Below are 22,602 nucleotides of genomic sequence, written 5' to 3'. Positions count from 1 at the left end.
GATATTCCATGTATATACACAAGCACTATATATGTCTCTTAACACACACACAGTGACATACTACTTATATGGTTCCTCACTGCTTTTCTTTTTATTATTATTAAGACATTTTAGAGAGGTTCTCTACTAGTTTTTTTTTTTTTTGGGGGGGGGGGGGTAGCAGTGCATGGTTCAGGAATCAAACCCAGGTCTCCCACATGGAAGGCGAGCAATTCTACAGTGAACCACCTATGGCACCCTCTACTACTTTTAAACAAAAGAATAATGATTGAAAAAAATCTTTTATCCAGAATTTGAGTTTTTCAGAAACCATAATATGCCTCTTCCAGTTTAAGAAGAGCAGTCTGTATTATTGGCAACAATTCTAGAATCAATGACCATGTACCAGGGAAACCATAGGGCAGTGCTGTCTAATAGAACTTTCTGCTATGATGGAAATGTTCGATGGAAATGTTCATTTCTGCACTGTCCAATATGGTAGCCATTAGCCCCATGTGGCTATTGAACACTGAAAATGTAGCTTGCGTGATGAAGAAATTTTTATCTTAATTACTTTTAATAGCTATGTGTGACCTGTGGCTATTATATTGGACAGTTCAGCCATAAAGGTTTCATAAGCCAGCTGCCTGGTTTTATTGTAGAGTGATCTGAGTTGCAGAGAAGTGATTGTGATTTTGTGAACCAAGAGTGGAACTAAGATGTCCTGTCTTTCTCTTCGTATCTCTTTCAATTTTAGTATACCTGCTCCTTCAGCCCAGGTGCTTTTGGGTATGGGGAAGTGACCCATAAAAACAATTATGATCAAACACCTCCTGGGGTTCATGGAGTCACCTCCATTCAGCATCCACCACTTGGAGTCAAGTTTACTTGTTTACTTTAGCTGCTTATTCCCTATATCACTAGATTGTCTCAGTGCTTTCCCTATCCATACTGCTAGTCCTCTAGTTTGACACCATCATAATCTTGTAAGGAAGTGCTTTCCCAGAGCTTCCTCCACTGCCTCCAAGCAAGTTATCTTCCTAAAGCCCTATCCTGAACACGTTTGCTCACCAGCCTCAGCAGGCACAGGTGCCCACAAGATAGAGTCTACAACTCTTAGTTTAAGGTCTTCTGTTATGTGACTTTACCTTCTTTGTTTCTTTTTTTAAACTAAATTTTTATTTTAGAATAGTTTTAGATTTATAGAAAGGCTGCAAAGCTAGTACAGACAGCGCCCTTTTATAGACAAAAGGCTTTCCTCTATTGTTAATTTCTTAAATTACTATGGTATATTTATCATAATATAATGAACCAATATTGGCCCATTACCATTAACTAAGCTTCACACTTTATTTCACCACTTCTTCCCTAATGTTCTTTTTTGTTTTTTCTGCATGGGCAGGCACCGGGAATCGAATCCAGGTCTCCGACATGGCAGGTGAGAACTCTGCCTGCTGAGCCACTGTGGCCCACCCCCTAATGTTCCTTTTATGCTCTAGGAAACTGTCCAAGATACCACTTTACATTTAGCCATTTTGTCTCCTTAGCTTCCTCCGTGAGTTTTTCAGACTTACCTTATTTTTCATCACCTTGACAGTTTTGTAGAATGTCCCTGAATTTGAGTTTGTCTGATCTTTTGGGGAGATCTTTTGGGCTTTGGGGAGGAAGACCACATAAATGAAATGTTCTTTTTATTTCATCACATCAAGTGCACATTCTGTCAATATGGCTCATCCCTGGGGACGTTCACCTTGATCACCTGGCCAAACTCGCGTCTTCCAGTTTTCCTGATATAAAGTTACTTGCCACCCCTTGTGCTGGTTTGAAAGTGTTGTATTCCCCCGGAAAAGCCACGTTCTTTAACCCTGATTCAGTATTGCTGGGTGGGATCTTTTGATTAAATTGTCTCCATGGAGATGTGGCTCCACCCACTCAAGGTGGGGTTGCTTAATGGAGTCCTGTAAGTGGGAACCATTTTGAAAAAAGCTTTAGATCCCACACAGCCAGAGACTTTTGGAGATGCAGAAAGAAAATGCCCCAGGGAAGCCAGTTGAAGAAGCCCACAGAGAAAGCTAGCAGGCATCCCATGTGCCTTCCCAGCTGAGAGAGAAACCCTGAATGTCATCAGCACTTTCTTTGGAGTTAAGGTATCTTTCTCTGGATGCCTTTGTTTGGACAGTTCTATGGCCTTAGAACTATGAATTTGCAACTTAATAAATTCCCTTTTAAAAAGCTGTTCCATTTCTGGTATATTGCATTACGGCAGTTTTTGCAAACTAGAACACCCCACCTCCCCTTTCCATACCCTACTCATTAGAAGGAAGTCAGTAGGTGTAGCCCACTCAAGAGGTGGGAAGTTAACCTCCACACCATCTTTTTTTTTCTATAGTATTTCCTTACTTTTGTACACTATAAGATGCTTCAGATGTATATGCCCCAGTCTTAGAATCAGTCATTTCTCCAAGAAGCTCTGGTTTCTTTAATTGGAGAATGGAACTAGAAACCAAGATCTGGGCACTGTGTCTCATCTTCTTTTTTAAGCCACACATCCCATCCACCCAAACCTGATTATCACCTACCCACTCTCTCCCTGTCTCTGCAATGCACTCCCCTCCACTCACACTGAAATCAACAGGGGCTTCCTAGGGACTCTTCTGTTGCACACTTCCTGCTGACTAGAATGTCTTCCCCTTCCTCATCTGCCTGAAAGTCTGCTGCTTCCTTAAGGCCCCATTCAAAAGCCCCCTCTTTCATGAAGCCTTTTCCATTCTCCTACATGAGATCCACAACCCTTTGTACTACCACGCTGTGAGTTACCTGAAGGCAGGGACTACAACCTAATTACTTTTATATCCCCAACCTCAGCATCTAGCAACCAGCAAATCGAACAGTTGTTGCTAATCAATACTAATTGAATAGTTTAAGTCAGTGCAAGATGCACCCTTTGAGATCTATCAGGAAAATACACACACATACACACAACCCCCCCCAAAAAAAACTTCCTGTAGACCCTTATGCCCCAGGGACCCTTCTTGGTCTTGTGCCTGAAGAAGAGACGTATTTGTCATTTGCTGTTGTGAAAACCAGAAGAAAGAATCCTATAGTCATATGACTCATTCCTCAAAACAGGCCTTTTCTGTTCCCAGTGGATGCATATGTTCAAAGATAAGGATCAGTCGAATAAAACAGACCATAAGGAAACTCACATAACCATCTTGATTCAGGAAACCACAATAAGAAACAGGCATCGGCTCATGTTCAAATGAAATGATGAATTATTTTGTGTAGGCATTTCCCTGGAATCACTTATCTCTGGCTTCCTTGCTCCTTCACATCTAGTGCCGTTGGGAATACAAATATAACAAGGTAACCATGGACACAACTGTGTAATTGAGATGTTCAAAATGTATCCCCACTCTGGACTACTCTGTGACTTCCTCTTGTACCATGGGGCACCCTAGTATACCCTTGGTGAAAGAAGGGATGTTTCTATCAATCTCCTTAAGAAGTGGTTAATCTTGGGAGAGGGATGGAAGTGAATCTTTGGAATGGGGTAGTTAGGAAGTTCCTCCTCATTCTAGGGGCTTGGAAGCTTTTGATTTGAAATAAGGAAAGGGCTGGATCAGTTCTTATGAGAGGATGGAGGTGGGCACCATAAAGAGGTAGGTTAGAGTGGCCAGCATCTGATTTTCACTGGCAGTAGCACCAATAATACAGAGAAGCAACAAGTGTCAGGAGGACAACTAAAGCAAAGGTCACTGCACTCTGGTTTCCAGATGGTATTGTTGATGTGCTACCTGAAGCAACATAGCCTACTGTGCTTACCTGCAGCTGCTGCCATCTCCCAAGCACACTGTCTCAGACCCCAGAGGTCCTCTGATTCTCTGCTAGAGGGCTTATCTGATGCCACCTGGAGGTTTTTAATTCCTACAAGGGCAACCCTCAACCACAGGGGGATGGGCATTGCAGGATAAAGGCCCAGCCTCCCTGTCCTTGAAAGGGTGATTTTGAGGGGGCTTGTCACATGGTTTCTCTGAGGGACCCCAGTAGGACTAATCCTGGGTCACAGGCTGAAGTCATACTGGATTGACAGGTCCTAAATCCAATGACTGTTTCCTTATAAGAAGAGGAGAGGACACACACAACATGCAGAAGGCCTAGTGAAGACAGGAAGAGAGTTATGCTGCCTTCAACCAAGGAATATCGGGGTCCACTAGACGCTGGAAGATGCAAGAAAAAATTTTTCCCTAGAGCCTTTGGAGGGAGAATAGCCCAGCAGACACCTTGTTTTCAGACTTCTGGCTTCCAGATCTGTGAGAGAATACATTTCTGTGGTTTTTTTGCATGGGCAGGCACTAGGAATTGAACCTGGGATTTCTGTTGTTTTAAGTCACCAAGTTTGTGGTAATTTATTTCAGCAGCCCTAGGAAATGAACATACTGGTGAAATCCAAATAAAGTCTGTAATTTAGTTAAGCATCGTACTAATGTTAATTTCTTAGTTTTGATTTTTGTACCATGGTTGGGTAAAATGTTAATATCAGGGAAGATGGGTGAAGCATATATAGGAACTCTGCTGCCTTAAACCAAGGAACATCTGGGGCCACCAGAAGCTGGAAGAAGCAAGAGAGGATTCTTCCCTAGAGCCTTCAAAAGGAGACTGGTTCAGCAGAAACCTTGTTTTCAGACTTCTGGCAACTCTACTGCAAAAGTCTAAAATTAGTTCAGAATGAAAAAGCTCAACACCACTCACACATTGTCTATGGGTTCTTTAAGTGTAAAGACAATTACTGAAACCTATAGAAGCATCCACTGGAATATCTTCAAAGTGTTACCAGGGCGGGAAAGAGCAGAACACAGAAAAATGGATTTCGAAGCCAGAGAAGTCAAGGAAACTGATGAGGGCATGAGCTAAGGTGGTGGCCGTGGGGCTGGAGAATAATGGTGAAAGCTCAACTACATGACACTTAGAGTATCAGACACTATTCCAAATACTTTACATATACTAACTAATGTAGAAATGGGATGGACTTGAAATGTGCATATGCCTTCATATGTTGACAGGGCTTGTGAACAATGGAATATGAGGGATTGTATTAGTTAGGGTTCTCTAGAGAAACAGAACCAACAGGGAACACTTGCAAATATAAAATTTATGAAAGTGTCTCACGTGACCTTAGGAACGCAGAGTCCAAAATCCACAGGCAGGCTGCGAAGCCGATGACTCCAATGGATGGCCTGGACGAACTCCACAGGAGAGGCTCACCAGCCAAAGCAGGAATGCAACCTGTCTCCTCTGAGTCCTCCTTAAAAGGCTTCCCATGATTGGATTTAGCATCACTAATTGCAGAAGACACTCCCCTTTGGCTGATTACAAATGGAATCAGCTGTGGATGTAGCTGACGTGCTCATGACCTAATCCTATGAGATGTCCTCATTGCAACAGACAGGTCAGCGCTTGCCCAATCAGATGAACAGGTACCACAACTTGGCCAAGTTGACACCTGTCTCTAACCATGACAGGGATGAAGGAGGAGGAATCCAGGATGACTCCCAGGTTTCTCATGTGAGCAATAATGGGCAATAATATCATTCATCAAGGTGGAAAACAGAATGGATTTGGTGAGGAGGAGGAAAATGATAAGCTCAGTCTGGGGCAGAATTCTTACAAGGTGCCCGTGGAACATTAGGTGGGGATGCTCGGAAGGCAGGTGGAAAGATAAACTAAAGCCTCAAAGAGAAAGTTGTTCCAGAGACATAGATCTGAGAGTGATTCATATACAGGTGGTAGGTGAAACTGAAGAAGTAGATGGAAATCATCCAGGAAGAGGGACGAAAGTAAGGGAGAAGAGTGTCAAGGATCTACCATTGAGACCCCCGCCATTAAAGAAAGCAGAACATCTGAGAAGTAGCCATCAGAGGTAGATGAGGTTCTGGGAGAGCATGATGTCACAGAAACTACCGGTCCAGGGAAGGGGATGAGATGTACACAAGAGTCAAATACTATAGCATAAGAATAAGCCCGAAATGGCATTGGTGATGTTGATGGAAAAAGCTGATGGAAAGATGGACGTGGCAACCAGCCTGTACTACAGAAGGGAATGACCACTGGTGGAAGGGAGATGCAGTGAGAGCCAAACACTCTTTTGAAAAATTGGCTGGAAAGGAAAAAATAGCCAGAGGGGAGTTCAAAGTCATAGGAATTAAGCAAAACTATCTCCAGACTGGCCCCTCCCTGGAACATGTGGCACATATTTTTAACTGCAAAGTGGTTCTCTCCATCTGGGTATTCTGCCTGTAAGCTTTTAATGTAGGTATCTAGTCTTAGACCCAACAAGTCTAAACTTAAGTTTTCAAAAGAGGTATCACCTCTGCAGTGAATCACCATTTTAGCATGAAGACCAAGATCTCATGTAATCTAATCTAACTGCAGGTGCTGTATGGCTTGGAGGTCCACACATGTGATGCTGAGTTCCATCCTAATAAACAGTTTTGTAACCATTCCCAGGGGCCAGATTACTCCATGGTCATGCATCATCCTCTAAAAGCCCCGCATAGAACATTTTGAGACGATTTCAGATACTGACTAGCAATCACCAGCTAATACGCTCAGCGAGTCTCATGGCTTCTTCTCATCCACGCATGCCACACAAACTTTCATTTCCTCTACACATTCAGCTGCGTTTGTAAGCCTTTAAATATTAACACTCATTGATATTGATGTTTGAGTGCCAAATCAGGTTAGCTTCCTAGATATTACTAGATTTTACATTAATCATTCATTTTCATTCTATATACATTGATTAAGTACTCAGCAACATGTTAGTGCTAGGAAAACCTAGATGATTAAGACATGGTACTGCTCTTGAGAATCCAGATATCTATTTAAACAGTTGCAAACAAGGAAGATCTCAAAATGAAGACATGCATATATATATATATACACACACACACATATATATTATATATGCTAATATATACATACACACACACAAGTCCACAATCACAGAGGAACACACCCATACATGCACACGTGCACACAGGTCCTTAGATCACAGAGATACACAAACATATCCATGCACTCAAACACACGTAAATATACCTACAGAGGCCAAAGTGCACAATTTTCTAGAGAGGGTGAAGCACGTTTGCCAGATATACAGTGGGGTCTTAATTGCTGGGGCAGCCCCCTTTACTCTTTGAGACTCCCTTATGCAATTCACTCATGTAAAAGAGTCCAAAGGATATGTAAAGCCTCCATTAATCTGTTATTCTACATTCTACATATTCCTATTCCATTTCCAGATGAACCACTGTGAACTGAGAACACCTCCTTTTACCCAGGAGTACGTGATCCCTCCACCTGGGAGAGAAGCCAACTCTCCTCCTACCGAAAAGCTTCTGTAGTACTTGTCCATCATATAAATCTTCAGCCAGGTCCTTCACAATGATTCTTTCTCCAACCAACACATCATTAATCCAGTCAATTAATACCTACAAAGACAGAGTTCAGGAATAAGACAAGAGTCACGAGGTATTTTCATAGATCAGCTTTCTTATACTGAACAATTAAAATCTAAACGACCTTCAAATGTTAAAAGCTGCAGCACTATCTGCCTGGTCAATATGTGGACAGGAAGCTGTGAGTGTGAGTGCCAATGACCTGTGAATTTTCAGGTGTAAGGTCTTCTAATGCTAGTGGCTCCTCTGTCCCTACTAATATTTTCTGGTCGCCTACACTTCTCCACCCTAATTCCAAGCAACATTCACACAGTGTTTGGTGGTGTGGTTTTGTACAAGGCAACGGTACCAAGACTTTGGAGTTATGCAAACAGGCTTCGAAACCCCAGTTTTACTTATTGACTGGTTATATGACCCAAGACAAGCTATGTATCAGCTCTGAGCCTCCGATTTCCCACCTCCAAAATTGAGGCTGAAAGAACATTCCTCGTTAGTTGGTGGGAAAGAATTACTAGGGCAGGGCTGAACACTCAATAAAAGTCAGAGTTTATTAATAAATAAAGCACCCTCCCATGATGACATTTGAACCTCAAAGGGATTTGCAGAGTGGTTACTGCCATCCCAAGTTCAAGAGAGGAAATGAAGTACAGAAGTGTATGGATTTACCCGAAGGTATAAAGTAAACTGTGGGCAGAGATGGGACTCGAACCCAGGTCCATCTCACTATAAATAAAGAACATAGTCTCCTCATTTCACTAAACTGCCTTTCTGTTGGGGCCAGTGCAATCTCCTCTCTTAGCAGCTGCCATTATCTGAGAGCCAACTGTGCATTAGCCACTGAGTTGCGGCATTACACATGTAATCTCATCTAATTAATCCACATACCACCCCTTAGTAATAGATATCATTATCTCCATTTTTCAGGTGAAGAAAGCAAAGCCTGCACAGGTTACATACAATGCCTTTCTTTTTTATTTTTCCTCTTTTTTTTTTTTATTAAGGTATTATTTACACATAATAAAATCAAGCAATTTTAAGTATACAGTTTTGAGTTTTGGGAATTGTACACAGCTGTGTAACCACTACAACAAGCAAGAGATGGAACAGTTCTGTCACCCTAAAAACCTCCTTGGGCCCCCTCTGTACTCTACCTGCTCCTCTGACCACAGACGCCAGGCAGCCACCATGGTTTGGCCTTCTCTACAGTTTCATATAAATGGAATGATATGATCTATAGGTTTTTGTGCTTGACTTCTTTCGCTTACCCTAAGCACATTGCTTTTACAACAGGCAGAACCAGGGCTGGGAACCCACAGCGGGGCGCCCTGATGCTGGAGTTTGGGGCCTTCACAGCACGTCGTTCTGCTGTTCCAAGGCAAGGATGATGGTGATTAATGAGCACCCACTTGAGTCTGGCACTGCCTTGAACCAATGAACCAAGACCCAGGCTCTGTCCTGGAGAGGCTTGTAGGGGAGCAGCCCAGGTAACAAAAGGATTACAACCTAATAAAGGATCCTAGTCCTGGGGGAGAGGGGTACCTGGCACTTTGGGTGAGGAGAGGCCCCACCCAGGCTGGGAAAGGGCAGAAAGAAGGGGCTCTGAAGGAAGGCTTTCTGGAAGGGCTGAATTGGAGGAGGCTCTTAGAAGAAGCCCAGAGCTGACCAGGCTTTCATGTGGACAAAGCGCCTAGGTCTGGAACCTAGAGCATCTTCCTGGAAGTGAGGAGGTGGGCCCTCACTTCACCGGGTGCCTCTGGACCTGATGTCCAGTATCTGCGTGGCAGTACGTGGCTCCGTTCTCCCACTCCCTCACCAGGGCAGCTCTGTGTCTGGTAGAACAATGTTCAAGCCCACGTCACATGCAGTCCATTCTGACGGCATCTTTGCATCCCTGGGAGTCTCCTGGGCAAGGAGTGACAGAGGCCACCCCAGCTGGTGGGGTGGAGCTGTCCACCAGGAGCATGCCCAGGGCTAGACCCTCTCCCAAGCCTGTGGCCACATGAGCCTCAACCTGCAGCTCTCTTGCCTTGTGCCTGCAGAGTGAGGCGAGGTTCAGGGTCTTACTGGGCTGGGGCAGCCATCCAGCTTGGCCTGTATCAGGAAAGGGCCCAAAACCCAGCCCATCTGTGGGGCTCAGGCTTATGCCTTGGGGATATGAGGGTGTTGCCTGGCCCCCAGCACAGCCTACTCCTGTCTGACTAGTTCCTTCCCTCCATCCCTTCCTTCCTTTCTCCCCCTTTCCCGCCCTTTCTCCCATCCATCCATCCATCCATCCATCCATCCATCCATTCAAATAGCGCCCCCACCTCACCATCCAGCATTAATTAAATATAAGATAAAGAAAAAGACCCTAACCCCGAGAAATTCACCATGTCATGAAGGAGACAGAAGTGCAGGGGTAGATACAATATCATGTGGTAACTATAATGATAGAGTTAAATACAGGGCTGTAGCAGCATTCTGAGGGGGCTGAGCTATGCACCAGAACTTGGGGGAAGGCTTCCTGGAGGAAGTGACCCCTTCTTTGACTTTCAGATGAAGAGCAGGGGGTATATTCTAGGACTGCATAAGCAAAGGCAAGGAGGGGAGAGCTCAAGGCAAGCGCGATGTGTAAGGGAACTGCCCTGAGCAGGTCTGGCGTCCATGTGTGGCCAGGCAGGGGACAGTTTGTGGTTGAAGGGGGCATGAGAGCACGGAGGCCCCAAATGCCACACCCAGGAGTATGGGCTCCAATCTGCAGTTGACAGAAAACTCCAGATAGGTTTTGAGCAGGAAAGTGATATATCCAGATTCGCATTTTGGGTGAATCACTCTGGCAACCAGCAACTTTTTGCCTTGTTTTAAGTGCAGGTTGGAGAAGGAGGAGAGGAAGAACACAGGGCAGGGACTCTGAAGGGCAAGAGAACAGGGTGAGCAAAATGCTAGCCACTGCACCAGGCATCGTTTCACTTAACCTCATTTGTTGCAGTTTGAATTCTGTCTCCTCCATTCAGCTATGGTCATAACAAACGATATGACTTTGTGGAGACTCAGTTTCTTCCTCTGTAAAATAGGGATGATACTAATTCCTACTTCACAGGGCACTTCTGAGTCTCCTTGAGAAAAGCAGTGACAGGACTTTGTGTACTGTAAAGTCCTGGAAAATGTGAGCTTATTTATACTAACTTTTCAGGAACTTATCAATAAATCATCAGGTGTTTGTCATGGACCACTCCTGTACAACAGTCATGTTTTAAATGTCCAACTACTAGATGATGGGCCACTGGGGTGGGGAGCAGGGACCACAGTGGTTCTCATGGTGTCTGCACAGCTAGCTGTCTGTCTGTCTGGGAGACACCCAAAGCCCCTCCTAATTTTTTCTTACCTTCATCAGTTCTTGAAGTTTGGGGTCGCTGCGTGAGTTTGGATCCACCATCGTGCGAACTTCATTCTCCTCTGTAAAAAAGAAAAAGGAATTCAGTGGGATGGTTACACTTGAGGGCATGATGGGTGCCTGGAGAGGCAGGAGCACTCTTACCTAGCATGGTGTCCTCAGGGTCCAGCTCGAAGGGGATTGGGCTGAGAGGCAGGTTGATGGCATTCATGCCTTCCTCCTGAAGCTCCGATACTGAAAAGAGAAGGGAGAGCCGAGTCACACTGCAGTCGACTGATGACAGCAGAGTTGCTGCTCTGTAATGAGCATGCTTGATATTGATATTGAGAAATAAAACCACTAAGGTTAGATCCCAGCGACTATGCAGCCTATAAACAATTCCCAGCCTCTCCTTGCTAACAGGACCTGATGGCCCCCTTAACCTCAACCTCCTCCAACTGTCACCGCACGTGCTTTCTTCGGAGAAATAGGGCAGTCTGGATTATGTAGAAATGTGTCTCCTGGCAGACACAAGTTTAGAACAAACAGAAGCGAGGTGGGCACTGGCTTCTTTCTTAAGTCCCTGCCATTGACCCCCTGCTGCCCCTCTTGCGCTGCTTACTGTCTGGTGCTGGTGGGCACCCAGGGACCAGCTGTGAACCACAATTTAAGGCTATATTGTAAGCCATTCCCATCCTCGGTTCAACTGCCCTCTGACTTTTCTCCTTATTTGGCTTCTTGGAAGTAATTTTTCTGATTATCCTCCCTCCCTCCTTCACCCAACCCCAGCCTCTGCTCAAGGATGTCTCAGCTGGGCCTCTTCTCTGGGTTCTGGTCCTTTTTTGCCCTCAGGTCTAATGAAGTGAGGTGTCTCTAAGCCTAGGTGTCTCGAAGCTTGCTTGCTGAAGTGAAAATCAAGAGCTGGACCAGATGGCCAGTAAGTTCTTTTACCGTTTTCAAATCCTAGAAATCCGCAATTCCACCTTCCTCAAGAAAAGCAAAAAGCGGTCCATAGCCACTAAAGGCTTCTTGTCTGCTTTCTATTCACTCAACCCCCACAAGGAGCCTTAAGCTAAAAAAAATTCTTGTGATGAAACTCAGTGGGTGCTGACCTTGGATTACCCCTCCTAAAAGCAGTGACTTAAATCCCTGTACCTCTGTTCAGTTCCAGTTTGGATAATTACTTTTTGCCAATTAAGAAGAGAAAGGTCATTTTCTCTGAAGGCTTTGCTAACCAAAAGGTTCTTAATGAGCTAATATGGCAGCTGCAATCAACCTTAATAAAAGCAATGTCCCATCTTTCCATTTTATTTATTTTTTATTGACTCTGGCCTTACCAGTTGCCAGCATATACTTGCAAGGACTCTTAAACACAAGGGAGCCACTTACAAAGCATTCTTTCACATTAGCAAACTCGGTGATAGTTGTGGTTGGACAGCAATGAGATTGCCTTAACAGAGTGAAAGACATGCTATTCTAAAAAGACACAACTTGCATATTTATTCCCTTCCCATCGGGCCCTTGACATTCATATGGGATATCCAATTTACAGACATACACTAGTCCTTATAATTCATCATAAAATATATCTGAAAACATATGCCTAAATTACTCTATAAATTCAGGTTTGTGCTTGTCTTCTGGCTAATAACAATTAGTTCCTTAGATTTCTGTTATTTCTTCTCATGTCCCTCCTAGGAGTAGCATGCTTTCTTTCCCAGGTGTTCTTCGCAAAGACAAATTTTTTTCTTACTTAACAATCACTACCGTGCAAACAGAGGGCAGTGGAAATAAAGTCAGGCTTACATGTGGCTACACGGCTGAGCTTTCTGGCCACTGAAGAAACTCCTGCCCAGGAACTTCTCTTCTCTCTCGACATTCTTCTCCTACACCTGCACTGCCTGATAGCTACACGTAGCTATTCAAAATTAAATGAATGAAAAATAAATAAAATAAAAAATTCAGCTCAGTTGCACCAGCCACATTTTAAGTGCTCAACAGCCCACCATGGCTGGTGCAGACAGAGAACACTTCCGTCAACCAAGAAGGTTCTGTTGGACAGCACGGCACTAGCTGATCCCATATACCTCAACGCTGATCATGTCCAGATGTTAAATCCCCAATCCAGGCTTTTCCCTGAGCTCCAGGCTTATGAATCTAATTGTTCACTCCACGTCATCTCCAATTTTCACCTTCACAACAGTACTCTTGATTTTCAACACACTCAACCCCTATCATAGCAAATCCAAAACAAGACCTGTTTCTCCCGTTCTTAACCTCTTCAATAGACAGCACCGCCAGTTACATAACGGTTCATACCCAAACCTGAAGACTCACCCTTAATTTCTCCTTTTCCCTCACCTGTGACATCCAATGCATGGGCCAGGTGGGTGGGCTCCACCCACAAAACAGGACCCCATTCCAATCCTCTCCGCATCTCCACTACCATTACCCTGCTCCAAGCCGTTATCTTTTACCTGGACCAGCAGAACTGCTTTCTAACTAGCCTATTGCTTTTTCTTGCTCTTTCACAGCCTCCAATCTACTTCCCACACCACAGCTAGGACGGCCTTTTAAAAATGTAAACAGGATCATACCATTCTCTCATTTTAAAACCTTCTGCGGCTTCCCATCATGTAGAATAAAGCTCCAACTCTTTACTATGATTAGCCCCCCCCCCGCTCATGTTTTATTTTCTTTATAGAACACATCACAATCTGAAATAATTATTTGTTTATATGTCTGTCACCCATCTCTCCCTACCAGAATGTAAGCTATTTGAGTGCTGGAACTTTGTCTCTTGTTCACTATTTTAGATTCCTAAAGAGGCTGGGTGGTGCAGTGGTTAGGAGCTAGGCTGCCTGGATTCAAATCCACACCCCGCTCCTTGCTGGCTAGGTGATCTTCACCAAGGTCATTAACCTCTTCTGCCTTAGTTCCTCATCTGCAAAATGGGAATGAAAAACTATTACCTACCTCTTAGGGTGGTTGAGAAGATTAAAGAGTTAACATATATAAAGCACTTGGAAGAGTGCCTGGCAGCTGGTAAGAATTATGTAAATATACACCATTATCAATATATTACTTAAAATAATGCTTCATTGCATAGCACTCAAGAACTATTCAGTGAATAAATGAATAATCAAAACTGTTAAGGCCACCTTCAATTGCACAGGCTGTGTATTGTGGCAGAATTTGCCAAATCAGTATATGGTATTCAAAGCAGGAATCTACTTTGACTTCAGGGGGAAAAAAGATTTGCACTTTGGCCAGATCCCATGCATGCACCTGTGCGTGGCGTGTGCACAAACGTGCACACACACACAGTGGGGCAGCATTTCCACGTTACATGTTTGCATTTGCAGAAAAGCTGCATCTGTCCTAAGACTCTTATACCGCCAGAGCCAATTTGTGAATATAAAGATATTTATATATCACTGAAGTGTGACTAGAAATGCAGGATTTGCAGCCAGGACTCCTAAAGGTAGGTTTGCATGGATTCTTTCTTTTTTTTTTCATACATAGATCATTGTTAAAAATGTTTTTAAATGAAAAATCTTCACTCAGAAGCACACCCTCTGCCCAGCCTCTTTAATTCATTCACAGAGACATAACAAACCTAAGAAGAAAGGCTGAGATATGTTTGCAATTGGAAATTTTTTTTTCCCCCTCAGGAGATGATGTGGTACAGGAACCTCATTCCCATTCCATTAACTGCTGACTCCGGGCCAACTGTTTGTAAAAGTGAATATGCAAACTGCCTGCCTCAGGGCTGGCCCCCTCCCACTGGGCCACATTAGTGACCACTTTCCCAAAACAGCCTGCCTGCTTTGGAGGTTTCATTTCTATTAAACCCGAGCAAGAACCAGCAAAAGGCCATCGCCAATCCCTAGGCTCTGAAAGAGAAAGAGCTGCAATTGAATGTTCTCGGTATAGAATATGAATATGATGTTTATCCCTTGAACCTCCTCTACCAATCTAAAACTAGGTCTGAATGTGCAGCCCTCAATGTCCCGCAGTGCCATTACTCATAACTTAATAAACAGATTAAATGGCCAGCTGAAGGTCGGGCTTGGGAAAGCAGGGTCATTGCCTCAACTCCTGAAGCACTCACTAAGAGAAAGGGGATTTTGCGTTCTGGGAAATGCAGTCTGACTCGGGGGCCAGCTGCACAGCAGAAAACACATGGATGAGCTTTAGAGTATGAAAGAGTTGCATTTGAATCCTAGTTCTATTTTTACCAGCTCTGGGACCTTATGTGAGTGACTTAAGCTCCTTAAAATTTGGTATCAAACAATTCTCTATAAAACAAGGCTATGGCTGACACTGCAGGCTTCCTCCCCAATATTTATTTTAATCTTTTTTTCCCTTCTGAAAGAAACCTAACTTTGTTCCATTTTCCACCCATCCTTCATATGCCTCAAGGTGAGATCCTGACAGTCTAAGCTAATCATGATGATCACACACAATTTGAAGGGATAGGCTCAAACACTGTCATGCAATAAAATTCTGGTCAATAAGCTGTGAGAGGAATCTTCTAGGAGCTTTTACAGATGTTTTCCCTCCATTTTAGAGACCCAAGGAACAGAAGGAATTTTTCCCCTTCTAACCATTGTATTGGGTTGTGATGCCTAGATTTGCTGCAGCCATTTTGTAACCATGAGGTGAGGTAGCCCAAGCAAGAAGCTAACATGCTAAGGTTGGCAGAAAAGAAAGATAGATAAAGGTCCTTGTTGATACCACTGCATGCTCCTGGAGATGTCCTAGCTCTGTGAGTCTTATAGGAGATATAATAAATTCCTTTGTTGTTGAAGCCACTTGAGTGGGATTTTTCTGGGGTTTGCAGCCCAATCTCCTAATTATAAAGTTGATGAATGAACAGAGTATGTCTGCAATAAATGGTAAATTTCCTCTCATTATTTCCATGAGAAACAGAATGGCTGCAGGCATTTCTTATACCCCAGAATATGTCCAGAGGCTCAAAGAACACCAAGGGGGTATGAGTATATAGAAAGAAGAATGGATAGAAGTTCCTACAAGTGAAAAAAAAAGGGGGCCCATTTATACAAGGCCACTAACTTCACTCATTGAACCAATAAACATTATTGGACACCTTCTTTGAGAAAGGCCCTGTGACAGGCAGAGGGGCACAGGTTTGGAGATTTGTTTTTCCCCTTTTAAACTTTTACTGTGGTAACATATATACAACTCAAAATTTCCCATTTTAACCACTTTCAAGTACACATTTCAGTGGTATTATTTACATTCATGATGTTTACTACCATCATCACCATCCATTACTGAAACTTTTTCATCACCCCAAACAGAAACTCTGCACCCATTAAGCAGTAGCTCCCCATCCTGCCCCCTCTCCCGACCACCCCCACCAGTCCCTGGGAACCTGTAATCTCAGAACCCTGCTTCTTTACACTTTTCTGCTCTGCTGTCCTTGGCATATCATATTCTCTTTACACTAACTCCTTTGGCGATTCCAGGATGGCTACAAGTTTAGATACCACATGAAGACACAACATCCCATAAAAGAAGGTCTGTTTCTTTCTTGTATGCCTCTTTTAAGAGCTAAAAATAATACTCTCCCAGATGTTTCACTCATACCTCAGTGGCCAGAACATGGTCACCCTTCGATTAAACCAGTGTTGAGGGAAATAGGACCACCATGATTGTCTTGGTCCAATCAGGATCCATCCTTGGGAGGCTGTGGAACAAAATCTGGCTCTCCTGGTATGGAAGTAGGATGTTGGGTTGGGAGGGGACAACAAGCATTGCCATCTATACTGGAGAGCTGAGTTTTTCTCTTCCTGTATTTCACAGCCAAGTCTCAGGAGCACTTTGCATATTCTTCCCGGCAGGGGCTTTGAAACTACCACCTCCCACTCTTTCCCTTGGGACTGCTGATCCTTTTACCTCATCCAGGTGCCTGGTGATTCTTTACATAAATCCTTTGCCATTGCAATGGAGATAGTAGGAAAACAAGTGGCGTTAAAAAACTAATCATGGAGAAGTTATAAAACTTTGGAAAACTTTCACAATGTTTACTGTTATGGTCCCTAAATCACAATTTCTGAGTCTCTACCCTGCTGGATGATTGTTTTCAGCTTCCCTTCTATTCCTAAAGATTTCCTAGCCTGTGTCCATAGTTTCCTGTCTTTTGGGCACGGAGCAATGCTGAACCTTTTATTCACGAAGGCCTTTCTTAGCCAATGATTGCAGAGACCACCTCCTTCTCTCAGGAGGGGAAAAGCCTTGGACGGTGACTGCATGATAGCGATAGGCTCCACAGAACAGCCTCTCCCGGTATTCCTCCTGGTCTGCCTTAGACTTCTCCTGATGCTGTCATGCCACAAAGGGGGAGGCTGCTCTGTTCAGACTGCCACTGAGGAAGCTTCTGGTTGAACTGGTCAGTAATGAAGAATTCTCTAAGAGCCAACACTCTTTGTTTACCAGCAAAACTACAGCTCTGAAAACCCATTTATTGGCACTCCATTCCTAACAAAAAGCCTCATCTCAACATGCTTGAAATAGAGTCCCTATGCTCTGATAGATTTTGCTTCCCAAACGTACGATAAGAAGGAGCACATGACAGCATGAGGAGGCAGCATGGTGGCTGTGTGGATGATTCATTCTCTCCCTTCTCTGGAGATAAACAATATAGGCAGAATGGTTCAGGAAGCAAGAAGCAGAGAGCATGAGGCCAGCAATGACCAGGATTGGGGTCAGAAGTTTGAAGATTCAAGAACCCTCCAGAGAAGTGTCCAGAGTAAAGGGTACAAAGCATGTGTGAGGATCTTTGTGGTCAAAATTATATATATATATATTTAAATTTATTTATTAATTAAAAAATAAAGAAACAAAATAAAACAACATACATAATCAGTAATTCACAATATCATCACTTAGTTGCATATTCATCATTTCTTAGAACATTTGCATTAATTCAGAAAAAGAAGTAAAAAAGACAAAAGAAAAAGAAATAAAACGAACACAGAAAAGAAAAAAAAAAGATTATACCTTCCATACCCCTTACCTCTCGCTTTCATTGATCACTAGCATTTCAAACTAAATTTATTTTAGCATTTGTTCCCCTTGTTATTTATTTTTATTCCATATGTTCTACTCCTTTGTTGACAAGGTAGATAAAAGGAGCATCAGACACAAGGTTTTCACAATCACACAGTCACATTGTGACAGCTGTATCATTATTCAATCATCCTCAAGAAACATGGCTACTGGAACACAGCTCTACATTTTCAGGCAGTTCCCTCCAGCCTCTCCATTACATCTTGAATAACAGATGATATCTACTTGATGCATAAGAATAACCTCCAGGATAACCTCTTGACTGGAATCTCTCAGTCACTGACACTTAGTCTCATTTCCCTCTTCCCCCTTTTGGTCAAGAAGGTTTTCTTAATCCCTTGATGCTGAGTCTCAGCTCATTCTAGGATTTCTGTGCCATGTTGCCAGGAAGGTCCACACCCCTAGGAGTCATGTCCCACGTAGAGAGGGGTAGGTTGGTGAGACTGCTCGTTGTGTTGGCTGGAGAGAGAGGTGTGGTCAAAATTTAATAAGGGTTTTAAACCAGGTTGTTGAGGCAAAGGTCAGGAAGTTTGTGGTTCTAAGCAGTTGTTAAACTTTTAGCCTTCGAAGTTAAAGTTGTAGGGGGTCAATGAACCAGAAGGTGAGATGATAAAGACAAAGGAACTAGTGACTTTAGCCAGCAGTGGTGCTAGCCCAGAGTTGTTAGCTGGTTTGTGTTCTGGACTGACGTATACTTTCTGCTGGGCATAGAAGGTTGAGGTAACAGATATGCTCAGTGAGGCATGGTGTCTCCCAAGCAGCAGGCTGAAATAGGAGGCACACAGCATAGGCTTCAGATCTGGCTCTACTCCACCCTAGCTGTGTGAGCTTAGGCAAGTTACTTAATCTCTCTGAGCCTCGGTTTCTTCATGTGAAAAGCTGGTGAAAATGCTTGTCTTCATGACATGAAGATTCAGAGTCAGAGATAATATTGTGAATGAATGTGTCTATTGGCATCCAGGACTCATGGGTGGAGAGTGGAGGAGAAATGTACGGAGCCAGATGTCAGTCTGTGGAAATTCTCCCAATCATCAGACGTTCAAATTATAAGTAAAAGATTCCCTTCTTAACAACTCTTGTTCATACCAGAAGTTCTTTCCCAGCAGGCATATATTTTATAACAGAGCAAGTACAATTATAAATGCATATAATGAAGACTTAAAGAACGAACTTTAAAAACCACTGCTACCAATAAAATTACTGGGCACCTCTTCTGATGCAAGCCCTCCACCAGGCACAAGGGATACAGGTTTGGGGATGTGACATGGGTCTGACTTAAAATGCTAACAGGTGGTGGGAGAGGGAGACACACAGACACAATGTGCAGTTCCTTGCACCCAGGAGTGAGAGACTTGTAACAAGAAGGCTGTAGAAACTCAAGCAGAAGGATGTTAACTTCGCATGGGGAAACTGTGAAGGATTTCCAGACAAGGAAGCGTTTGGGCTAGACCTTGAAAAATTTAAATTTTCTTACAACAAAGGTACCCCACAAAAGGCAGATCTTGTGTAAAAACAACAAAGGTGTGGAAAAAACAGGGCAAGTGTTGAAACAGCAGTGATCATAACTGAGTATTGGGAATGGGGGGGGGCGGTGCGGGGAGGTGGTGCACGGGGGAAATGGGGGGAAGGAACAGAGCAGTGGATAAGTTGGTGGGGTCCAGAGTGCTGGACCTTGAATTTTGGTATTCCTCAGCTCTTTCTGAACCATGCTCCCTGTAACTTTAGCTGTGGAAAACCTACCAAGGGGGAACAACAGAATAGCCAGGATGCTCTTCTTCAGGGCAAGTGGGCCCCAGTGAGATATTTAGGCCATTCTTGAACTTTATTAGGACTCCTATGATTAACTTATGGTCCACTTGAGAACTGCTAGACTCCTTTAATATCTAGATGGCTCAAAGACTCCACAAAAGTTCTTGGGAGCTAAGACAACTGTATTTTCTGGTCAGCAAGTCAAATGAATGTTCTCTATGTAGAAAATTAACCTGCAAGAAGACCTACAAAAAAACCATGTAGGTAATATTATACTTAATGGTGAGAAACTAGATGCATTCCTTAAGATTGGAAACAGGGCAAGAAGTTCCCCTCTCACCACTCCTATTCATATTTGTACTGGAAGTCCTAGCTATATAAGATAGGGAAAGGAAATTAAAAGTACTAACACTGGGATGGAGGAAATAAAACTGTCTTTGTTTGTAAATGACACTATTATTCACGTAGAAAATTCCAAAGAATCCACAAAATAACATCCTAGAACTAATAAGTCATTATAGAAAGGTTGCAAAACTCAAAGTTAATATGCAAAAGCCAACTCCTCTTCTAGATACCAACAATGAACAACTGGAATTTGAAATTAAAATATAATACCATTTACAATGAATAAAACAATTATGAAATACTTAAGTATCAATCTAACAAAATATGCACAGAATTGATAGGCGGAAAAGAACCAAACACTGATGAAAGAAATCAAAGAAGATCTAGACAAAATGAGTGATACTCAATGTTCATTAATTGGAAGATTCAACATTGTTAAGATGTCACTTCTTCCTAAATTCATATATACGATTCAATGCAATCCAGCAACATTGGCTACTGACAAACTGATTTTAAATTTGGAAAGGTAAAGACGGAGAATAACCAGCATAATTCTGAAGAAGAACAAAGTTAAGGACTGACATTACCCAACTTCAGACTTCCTAGAAATCTAACATAATCAAGACAGTGTAGTTTTAACAAAACAATAGATACATAGATTAGTGGAGTAGAATACAGAGCAGAGATAGAGACCCACAGATATATTGTCAATTGATCTTTGATGAAGGAGCCAGGCTGATTTAGTGAAGAAAGTCTAGTCTTTTCAACAGGGTACTAGAGCAACTGAATTTCCACATGAAAAAGAAAAAAATTAATCTAGAACTCGAAATGGATCACAAGTCTAAATATAAAACACAATACTATAAAACATCTAGGAGAAAGCATAGGAGAAAAATCTGTATGACTTTAGGTTTGGAGATAAGTTTTTAAATATACCACTGAAACATGACCCGTGGAAGAAAAATTTATAATAGGTACTTTATTAAAATTAAAACCCTCTGCTCGGCAAAACACATTTTAAGAAAATGAATTTAAAAAAAAACAAAACAAGGCAAGGACTGGGAGAAAATATTTGCAATATGCATATCTTATAATATGTATAGAGAACTCTCAAAGCTCAGCAATAAGGAAACAAACAACCCAACTAAAAAATGGGCAAAAGATCTGAATAGGCCTGTTACCAAAGAAGATACATAATAGCAAATCGACATAGGAAAAGATGCTCATTATGATTTCTCATTAGGGAACTTCAAATTAAGACAACAATGAGATACTATGCACACCTATTAGAATGGCTAAAATCCAAAAAAATGACAGTAACAAATACTGGCAAGTATGTGGAACATCAGAAACTCATTCATTTCAGCTGAAAATGCAAAGTAGTTCAGCCACTTTGGAAGGCGGTGTGGCAGTTTCTTACAAAGTCAGAGTCTTACCATACAATCCAGGAATCATGCTTCTAGGTATTTACTGGTATCTACCCAAATGATTTGAAAACATATGCTGACACAAAAACCTGCACATGAGTGTTGACACCAGCTTTATTCATATTTGACCCAAAATGGAAGCAACAAAGACACCCATCAACAATTGTGTGGAAAAACAAACTGGTAAATTCATAAGATGGAATATTATTGAACAATAAGAAGAAATGGCCTATCAAACCATGAAAAGACCTGGAGGTACCTTAAATGTATATTGTAAAGTCAAAGAAGCCAGTCTGAAAAGCCTATATACTGTATGATTATAATTATATGACATTTTGGAAAGCTACAACTAACGAGACAGTAAAAAGGTCCGTGGTAGTCAGGCATTCAGGGCTGGGGAAAGAGAAGGATAGGTAGAGCACAGGGGGTTTTTAGGGTGGTGAAACTGTCCTACTGTATGATACTGTAATGATGGGTCCATGACACGTCACAGACATATCATGCATTTGTTAAAACCCATGGATCTTGAAACCACAAAGAGTAACCCTTAAGGTAGGCAAATTTTAAAATATCATTTAGGAGATCAAGGGATCCCAGTATGGAACCTAGACTGGGGCAAAAGAATCTAACTGTATTACAAGCAAAACAAACTCACTGAAGGGGGTGGAGGAAAGGGTGCTGACCTAAGCATCTTTGGAAATGAATGGAGACTATAAGACCAAAGGCAAAAGAAATTGCACATACACAGCGTACTCTATTTGACAAAGTAGTTTCCCACAAGGGTATGGGTTAACAGTTCTGATACGGCTTTACATGTTTACTGGAAATGAACAATTAAGTAAATGGATGACGGATGATGAGAGTCAGGCTTCTCGCTATTGGAGGGGTACTTACAGATAAACATGGAGAAGAAGCTAGAATAATCCATATGGCAATGGATTAGAGTTGGAAAAATCAGTAAGATACAAATTGCTATATATGGAAATATTTATAGACATGCAAATATACTCAGGTTAGTGTACACATGGTTAAAAATAATGCATCAATGTTGTTTATAACAAATGTACCACAGTAATGTAAGATGTTAATAATAGTGGAAACTGGGTGTGGAACATAAGGAAATTCTTTATTTTCTTCACAATTCTTCTTTGAATAAAAATGTTCTAAAAAATAAAGGCTATTTTAAAAAAAT

The 22,602-nt window shown here is 42.4% G+C and overlaps 1 protein-coding gene across 1 annotated transcript in view; it reads right to left on the bottom strand.

The window, feature by feature from the left end:
• The window catches only part of PARVA (parvin alpha), a 160,068-nt gene that overhangs the window by 51,643 nt on the left and 85,823 nt on the right, over positions 1–22,602 (bottom strand). The window contains exons 2-4 of the mRNA XM_077114014.1: positions 10,957–11,046; positions 10,804–10,874; positions 7,370–7,472 (exon numbers count right to left, since the gene is read on the bottom strand). Coding sequence (XP_076970129.1) covers positions 7,370–7,472; positions 10,804–10,874; positions 10,957–11,046 — 264 coding nt within the window. The remainder of the gene's footprint in view (positions 1–7,369; positions 7,473–10,803; positions 10,875–10,956; positions 11,047–22,602) is intronic.

This window comes from Tamandua tetradactyla, chromosome 8 (genome assembly GCF_023851605.1).
Source record: "Tamandua tetradactyla isolate mTamTet1 chromosome 8, mTamTet1.pri, whole genome shotgun sequence".
Classification (NCBI taxonomy): Eukaryota; Metazoa; Chordata; class Mammalia; order Pilosa; family Myrmecophagidae; genus Tamandua; species Tamandua tetradactyla.
Note: the sequence above shows the minus strand (reverse complement) of the source record. Positions and strands in the feature narration are given on the sequence as shown.